The sequence below is a fragment of the Capricornis sumatraensis genome, chromosome 1, assembly GCF_032405125.1.
Source record: "Capricornis sumatraensis isolate serow.1 chromosome 1, serow.2, whole genome shotgun sequence".
Classification (NCBI taxonomy): Eukaryota; Metazoa; Chordata; class Mammalia; order Artiodactyla; family Bovidae; genus Capricornis; species Capricornis sumatraensis.
The window spans coordinates 81,392,945-81,401,872 of record NC_091069.1 but is presented as its reverse complement, the minus strand read 5'-3'; the positions used below and the strand labels follow the sequence as shown (position 1 = coordinate 81,401,872).

At 42.6% G+C, this 8,928-nt stretch overlaps 1 protein-coding gene across 2 annotated transcripts in view; it reads left to right on the top strand.

The window, feature by feature from the left end:
- The first annotated feature begins 479 nt into the window (after positions 1–479).
- The window catches only part of MTA3 (metastasis associated 1 family member 3), a 143,365-nt gene continuing 134,916 nt past the window's right edge, over positions 480–8,928 (top strand). For both annotated transcript variants that reach the window (XM_068993871.1, XM_068993790.1), the window contains exons 1-2: positions 480–507; positions 2,184–2,251. In XM_068993871.1, the coding sequence (XP_068849972.1) occupies positions 480–507; positions 2,184–2,251 (96 nt within the window). The remainder of the gene's footprint in view (positions 508–2,183; positions 2,252–8,928) is intronic.

The window sequence follows — 8,928 nt, the reverse complement described above, 5'->3', positions numbered from 1 at the left end:
TGCATCCAAGTGTTTGCATCCAGACTGATGCTCACGTGCTGGAGGTCACAGAGCCTGGAGGTCTCCAGGGACAGAGGCGGGGAGAGGAAGCCCAGTCTGGGGGTGGGCAGGTGCTGGAGTACGCTGGCTGGGGCGGCAGGCCTCGGCCTGGGCCAGGACCCCTGCCCTAGGACCCTCCACTTCCAGCAAGGTCCCCCCAAGCCGCACCCCGCTCCCCAATTCCCTGCTGGTCCCAAGCGCTCCGGCCTCCCCTGGCCGGGCAACTCGGCCCTCCCTAGCCCTGCGCTGGGGGCGGGCACCTGCCCCCACCCTTGGGCGTCCCCTCCCCTCCACTTCCCCCTCCCCTTGTTCCCTCCCTTCTCTCCCCCCCCGCGGCGAGGAGTCGGCGGCGGCCGAGGCTGAGGCGGCGGCGGTGGCGGCGGCGGCGGCGGCAGCGGCGGGCGGGGCTCGGCTCGGGCTCCGCGGGCGGGCGGGCGGACATGGCGGCCAACATGTACCGGGTCGGAGGTAGGAAGGCTCGGCCCGACCCGGCCCGTCTGGGAGCGGGCCCCGGGAGTTGGGGGGTCGGGGCGAGTTCAGCCTAACGGCTGGCAGCCACGGGCGCCCGGGCTGAGGGCGCAGGCGGCTGGGGCCCTGCGGTGGGGGCCGGGGCTGCCCGCCCCCCGCCCCTCCCCCTCCCCCACCGTGGCCCGCAAAGGGACCGGGGCCCATCCACACCCCCCGCGCCCCGCCCAAGGTTTTGGGGCCAAGCCTGTACTTGAGGGTATGAATTATCACGCACCCTACCCTCACCCCCCACCCATGAAACCCACACGGGGGTGGGGGCCGTCAAGCCCCTTAAGAGGGTGGTTCATCCTCGCGTGGCATCTAGGCATTGGGGGTTTGGAGAGGGTAGAGGGACATTCGCCCCCTCCTCTATACCTCCCCTTCCTTGGGGGTGTGGGTGGGGGCGATGGGGGCCCAGCCAGGGGCACAGCTGGATAGGCCTGTTTGCGGGGACAGGGCCCTACACCTCTCCGTCGTCACTCTCCCTTCGGTTTCTTGTCCGGTTCCTCCCCGCCCCCCTCCCCTCTCCCCCAATAATGGGGCTTAGAGGGGCCAGGGCACCGCAGCCTAGTCTGGGGAGTTGAGCTCTGCCTGGACGTTCGCTCTGCTGTCTGCCTCCTTCCCAGCCTTCTGCAGAACAGAGAAATAAGGTCAAACAAACTTTCTCCCTACTCACGACGCCCTCCTGTCTCTTTCCTGGTGAAATAATAATTCAGATAAGTGGCGTGTTTGTGTGTGAGACGTGCTCTTCTGCTCATTAGCCGAGCTTCTTGATGGATGGTGGTGAGAATGGCCTGGCTAAATGAGGCCACTTTGCAGAAGGGAGAAGGGAAAGAGCCACTAAGATAGACAATACAGCTCAGCCTCTCAAATAAACACACAGTGGGGAGTTTCCAGTGAGCCTATTAGATGACAGGAAAAACCACACTTGAAAATTTTTATCCTTTTGGTTGAAGGGCTGCAGCAATTTCATTATAACAAGACCCTAAAGGGGTCTAGATTAACTTTGTTAAATGAGGTATTAAAAAAAACCGATATCACCTCCAGAGAGCTCTGCCTCTCAAAAAGTGACCTGTCTCCTTTCTCCCTGCCCCCACCCTCCTAGATAGAGCTGTGAAAAAGTTGGTCCGTGTGCTTCTCCTCTGCTCACCTGATTTTTTTTTTTTTTTTAAGTTGGTGATTGAAATGTACTTTGGGCTGCTAAGCCTTTCAAGATGCTCTGAATTTGTCTTAGGTCAATAGTTTTATGTGAGAAGCATACTCCAGGGCAAATGGATTGGAGTGAAAAGATGTGGAAGCAGTTACAGTATGAAAGACACATGTTTAGTCAGCCCTGACTAAATGATAAGAGGTGTCTTTTTGTTTATTATTAAAAATTTGACACATGTGGGACAAGAGTCTAGGAGAACTTGAATAAAACATGAACGGAAGTGAAAATGCCAGGAAAATAAGGATCTGTGAATGGTAGGCACAGGAGGGAATATATTAAGTTTGCATTACTAAGTTTGCTTTTACAAGGGAATGAATTATGGGCGTGCTTCATTTTGAATGTGAATTACCTAATATAAAAAGTCACAGATTGGCACATGTGAACTTTCTGTTGAAAAGATTAAGCTCTTTACTTCCTTTACTTACAGATTATGTCTACTTTGAGAATTCCTCAAGCAATCCGTACCTCATCAGAAGGATAGAAGAACTCAACAAGGTATACAGCGAGTGTTCTTGATTCTAATATTAAGAAATACTTGTTTCCTATTGAAGGATAAGTGGGTAAAGGGCATAAGAGGTGATTTTACTTGCAGTTCCAGACTCTTTGAAAGTATGGATTTCAGATTAGAGAATTATGCAGGATTCCAAATATTTCGCTTTTTATAATTACCTCTGATATTAAATATTGATATTGAATATATAACATCTGCAGATTCGTTTAAATTGCTGGGAGCTTCTCTGAGCAGGCCACTCCAGTAACTCAGTCTCTTTTTATATTTGAAGTCATAATTTGTGTTTCTCCCTTTTTAGTGAATTAATTTTTTCCTGTTTCAGCTTGAGAAGGAAGAAGTTAGGAAATATAATATTTAAGGGAATTTGTAAAATTCTAGACTAGGCTAACTAATAAGAATTACAGTATTGGTATAATTATAAAGTGGCTTTTTTGGTACTGTAGGCTGGAATAAATAAAACTTACCCATTGTTTTGTCCATGATCAAGGGTGTCCAGGACAGCAGCAGCATAATGACTGTTGGTAATAGTTCAGCTTTTACAACGGAGGCACTTGAATAGTCATAAGTGACCTGACCATAAATTTCTGATGGTTTTGAGAGTTGTCTGTGTAACTGGTGAGGATTCTTGCGATCAAAATGTTTGGGGGCTATCTAGCTTATACTTTTCCCCCAAAATACCATCTGGATACTGGTCCAGTTTTGAGTCCCTGGAAGCCAAGTCTGGCCAAGGGCATGCCTGACTTAAGAGCTTGGACGTCCTGGTTCACTTTTGGGGATACCCTGGCGATGTTGCATTTTAAAAACTTAGAATTTTGAGATCGCCAACCACCAAATGAAGCAAATGGCTGCAGGGTTAGGTCAGTCTGTGGGTGGAAACTGTTGAGATGTCTTCCTGAAGTGCTTCTCTTTTATGTTATTGATGTAAGGTTTAAGAATTTAGGCAATTCCAGGAAATTCCTTTGTAGTCCAGTGGTTCGGGCTCAGCGCTTTCACTGCCACAGCCCAGGTTCCATCCCTGGTCTGGGAGGAAAGATCCTGTAACCCATGCAGTGCCGCTAAAAATTAAAAAAAAAAAATTGTTTTAAATAAAAGGCTTAATAAAGATTTAGGCAATTCCACCCTGTTTACGGTATCAGTTTATTTAGAAAATTAACTAGGATTTAAAGAAAAATACTGGCCTGTGAGATTGCTATTCTCTGGCTGCTCCCTGCTTTGTTCATTTGGCTCTAAGTGGAGTGAACTCTTTCTTGGCTGATACTGTTTTTTTATGGCCACGCTGTGTGTGTGTTGTGGGATCTTAGTACCTGACCAGGGATTGAATCCAAGGCCATGGCAGTGAAAAGAGTCCTAATCACTGGGCCATCTCGGCTCTTTCTCATAGGCACTCACCTTAGTACTGTCTTGTTGTTTCCAGTTCCCTGTCCCTTGCTTTTTCCTCCATATAATTTATAACCTTCAAATATACTTTATGTGTTTATAGGCATACCTCAGAGATATTGTGGGTTCGGTTCAGACCACTGCAGTAAGGCAGATATTGCAGTAAAGCAAGTCACATGAATTTTTTAGTTTCCCAGTGCATGTAAAATTTAGGTTTACACCATATTGTAGTCTATTATGTGTATAAAATGATGTACATGCAGGGATTTCCCTGATGGTCCAGTGGCTGACTTTGAGGTCCCCAGTGTAGGGGGCATGAGTTTGATCCCTGGTGTAGGGATGATCCCACATGCCACGACTAAGAGTTCTCATGCTACAGCTAAAGATTGCCACGTGCAGCAACCGAGACCCAGTGCAGCCAAAAAAAAAAAGATGTGCATGCCTCATTGAGAAATACTTTATTGCTAAAAGAAATGCTAGCTGTCATCTGAGTCTTTAGTGACTCATAACATATATTAAAGGTCACCATTACAAATGGGTCATAATAATGAAAAAGTTTGAAATGTTGCAAGATTTACCAAAATGTGACAGACACTTAAGTGAACAAATGCTGTTGGAAAAATGGCACTGATAAACTTGCTTGACCCATCAGTTTGTAAAGAAACACAGTATCTGTGAAGTTGAGTGAGCCCAAGTGCAGTAAAATGAGGTGTCCCTGTATTTTTATTGCCTGATTTTGCAAACTAGAATGAAAGCCCTAGGTGTGTAGTGATCTTTTCTATTCACTAATGGATCCTAAGTGCTTTAGAATAGTGGCTGGCACATAGTTAAGGCATTCAGTAAATATTTCTTGAATTGGTGAATTTCTCAGATGTCTGATGTTAATACTTGTACATGGCTTTACTGGTTACAAGTACTTTGGTTCATTCATTTTACAAATGTTTGTAAGAGCCTGCTACCTGCCAGGTACTTTTAGATACCCATTTTTAGGAACTGAAGAATGAATGAGATAGGTCTAGTAGTGAAGATGGACATCAGCCAGATAATTCCACAAGAAGAAGGAAAATTGGATCTGTGCTAAATTTACAAACACCAGAGCATGGTGCACTGGAAGCATATAATCCAGGGATTCAAGTTTGTCACCTCTTGAGCCTCACAGTACCTTAAACTTTTAAAGTAGATGCATCGTGGATTGTTGGGAAGCACCCCATGGTTAAGTAACTTAAATGTCTGGGTTACACATTTAGCTAGAACCGGATTATTTCAGACTCCATCATTTTATTACTGTTTACTTTGAAAGTCCCTCTCCTCCTCCACATCCTCACCTTCTCCCTCTCCCTCTGCTTTCATAGGAAGTCGTTAATATACTAACAGTCCTTAGGGGACTAGGGGTCACCGAATTGTGAGAGATGAGACTCTCTATAATTTCAGAGAATGACAATTTGAGTGGATGGAGTATTGATTAAAAGGAACTGTGATTGAGTAATTAATTATTAGATATTTACATAGGACCTTTATTTCTGAAGGGATGTGAAAGATAGATTTCATTTTAAGTAATTCATTAAATATTTCTTGAGTTTTTATTATACAGCAGGTACCATGCTAGGCTCAGAGATACTGCGGTGACCAATACGGACATGGTCTTTGCTATGGACCTAGTCTTTGGTCTACGTAGTGTGGACCCACGCAAGGTCTACATTCTCATGAGGGAGACACAGAAGATCAATGCACAGGTGTAAAGAAAATTATTATAAATGGTGTTAATGTCTACAAAGGAATAAGCAAGAGTCTTGACAGAATAACAGATTGCTTCCTTGGAGTAGGGATTGGACTTTAAGGACATTGAAATTGAAGCTTAAAGGATGAGAAGGAGGTAGTCTTGGGATCGGGGCCATAAGAGTTCCAGAAATGCCCTGAGTGGGTCAGAGGTCAAGTTGGCCAAGTGGGGAAATTTAACACGATTGGAAAAATCCAAATAATGAATTTAAGAATGCTTGATACATTTTAATTGATAAGCTAAGAGAAAGAACATTAACGTATTTTATTAACTTTCTTCTAAATAGTTAGGATGTGTTTTAGGATTCTCTGGTCCAGTGGTTAAAACGTGGTGCTTTCCCTGCTGGGCCCCAGGTTCAGTCCCTACTCTGGGAACTTAAGATCCTGCAAGCTGTACAGCATGACCAAAGGAAAAAAAAGAAAAAGAAATATAATTTTTTTTTAACAAAATTCCTAGGATAAGCGTTTGTCACTATTTTTATATGAAATCCACTTTTATAGGTTGATAGTTCCTTTTTTAAAAAATCTTATTTGAGATGTTACTTGTCAGTTAAAAAGCAGAACTAAGTATTTTCTCTTTTTGAATTAAAGAATAGATTTTTGTCTCATTTTTTTCCCCCCCAGAACTTTCAGTTGCAAAACTAAATAATGGGTTGATGAAAACAGTTCAACATTGTTATCTTATTCCCTCTTTTCCTCTTCTGTAAGTTGTACTCAGATAGACTGGTGGTGATCTTTTGGAGGAAGACTATAAAGTTAGAATAGAAAACAGCTTTGGGAAAATTTTAGTTAGTCAGTCTAGTTTGGGTGTTGCTCTTCTAAAGATTCAGTCTGCACACATGTTGAAAGAAAGCTTTGTGCCTGTAATAATGAGGGTACAGTCTCAGGAAGTTTTGGAAATTATGCTTGTGGGTAAATTTGATGTTATTTGCTATGGATATATTTTTTGGGTGTATTATGTTGTATAATTTGTGTGTATCTTCATATTTTGTATATTTTATTAGACATCCAGCTTGCCCTGAGATTTATTTTAATGTTTAGGGTCTTTTTTTTTTTTGGTGGGGAGAAGGGAGCCACCAACTTCTTTGAGCATCTAATCTTGTCCCCCATCCCAATCTATATTTGCACATATAAGATTTTACACATAATTTCAGGAGATCCCCTCAAAGCCCTTTTGATGGAACCCAAATTAAGGCCCCTCCTGACATTTAGGATTTGTTGGGAATAAGGAGAGAAATTGGGAAAAGAAAGTTCCTTTCCATTTGTTCTAGTTGAAGCAGACTGTGGACTTTCCATGTTGGAAAGTGTTTGGTTATTTTGTTTTTTAAGAATGTACTTTCTTAAGTTGAGGATAGAAACGGACATGAGTATGAGGTGGACTCAAAGCCCCTTATTGCTGGAGGATGTTTTTCTAACCATGTTTGACAGACTAGAGATTTAAGAGGCTGCAACCTAAGTGGAGAAAAGAACATAGTACGTTGCTGTTCATTATATGTTCTTCTTTATACCTGTCTCCACTTTTCCAACCCGGGGGTTTGTGCAGGTCTTTCTTTTTTCTTAGACTGCTCTGTCCTCCAGGCTCCACCTATTGGACTTTTCTTCTTTTCTAGCCAACTAAGGACCCTGTACTCCTTTCCTCCTCCTTAAAACTTCTGCTTTTTCCCCAGGAAAAAAACTTTTTCTGCTTTTTCCTTACTTCCTGCCTCCGGGAGTAAGAAATGGAGTCTGGAGGGGAAAAGAAAGGAGTAAAGGAAAATAGTGTTGGTAATTTGTCAGGAATGTTCTACTTTTATCCTTAAGTTATGGGGAACTGGTGAAGGTTTCTGGGCGAGGGACATGATGCCTGCTGGGCTCTGGAAGGTTGGAGAGGAGGTAACATATGAACGGGCATCTCTGCTGGAGTGGAGGCTACATGAGGGTGGGCACCATGCAGAGGGTTGGCATCCCTAGTGCTTAGCACATGCTGAGTGAGGCACAAGAAGAGGGCAAAAGAGCTTTGGTGACTGTGTATACACCAGCTTTTAGCCTTGGTCTTCAGAGCTGTGCTTCTTAAATTATTTGTGGTGGAGGAGTTTTAAAAATCTTCAATATCTTAGGCTGCTTTTGTAAAATTTAAATGAGAGTAGAAAAATTAAATTTAAAGTAGGCTTATAAAAATGAAGCCCTCTTTTTTGTTATTAGATTCAAGAGATAGGAAATTAACTCTCAAATACTATAATACACTTAATATCTGTACTGATTTCTGTTACACAGTAACAGTTGTGTACTGGGCCTTAGACTGCAGTTTCAGTAGTTCAACTTTAGAGGAATGCTTGAAGGGTGTGTGTGTGTGTGTGTACATGCACGCACGTGTGTGTATAATAGAGAAGAGGAATACTGTAGCTGTAAACTACCTAATAGCCAAATGTATACATGATTCAGGAGAGAATATTTGTTTTGAACTATGCCTGTCTACCACAAGCAGGTTTAAATAAGAATTTAATTGGCTTTATAGAGTATCCTTGTTGAAGGAACTCATCAGTGAGGCAGAAAAAAATGTTAATCTTAAAACTCTTGCTTTAGGTTTTTAATATGCTTTTGTCTCAAAAAGAGAAAAAATGATAAAATATGGGTAATTGAAGTCATTGATAGATTTTATTTACATGGAAATATTGGCCTGTTCATTTGGCAGACTGTGGGATCATTGCTTCTGGAGGATGTATTTGATCACAATATTGTGAATTATAGAAGCACTTTGGTTAGGATTTAATATGATTTCAATTTTAAGGGGCAATATTTCTACAAGACTATTCTTCACTCTAGAATACTGCTGCTGAACTTCATAAAATTGACACATTTACTGCAGCACATACATATTCTTATTTCTTTGTGTCTGAGTATATCAGTTAGCCCAGAGAAATTCTGAAAATTTGTTCTCAAATTTGTTTGAAATTGGAAGTCACAAGAGCATTTTATTGTAATCTATGTGTTTTTACAGTGAACTTTGTAGTGAACGATTGACCTTGAAAGCTCTCAGAATTCATAAAGAATTGGAGGATAGGAGCCTGGGCCCCAGCTGCAGTAAATTACAGCCTAACTGAATATTGATTGCATTCTAGACTGTAGTCAAAAAGAAATAAGCACTTCAGTGTTCATAACTCAAGGCTTTTAATACTTTCATATGTGAAGATAGACTAAGTTCTACCAAGAATATTGAGCATTATGGGTTCATAGACTCCCTTGAGCTGAGAATGCTTTCCCAAGCTCTCTGGTCCACCTCATCTGTTGACCTGCCCTGCACCTGCAGAGTGTCACCATCTGTCGAACGCAGGGGTGTCTAAGAGGAGGGGCTGGGTGACATTGCGCTTAGTCTGTGCCTCTGGGAGAGGGTTTGGAGGACTTACATTTAAATGTTTTAAGTTATGTTGTGGCTTTTTAAATTTGAGGGATTAGTTGCTTAAGGCTAATCAGAGTTAACTATGTCTGGCTTTAGTCATTAAAGCTGTCTGATCACTTTAGTTTAATTGAT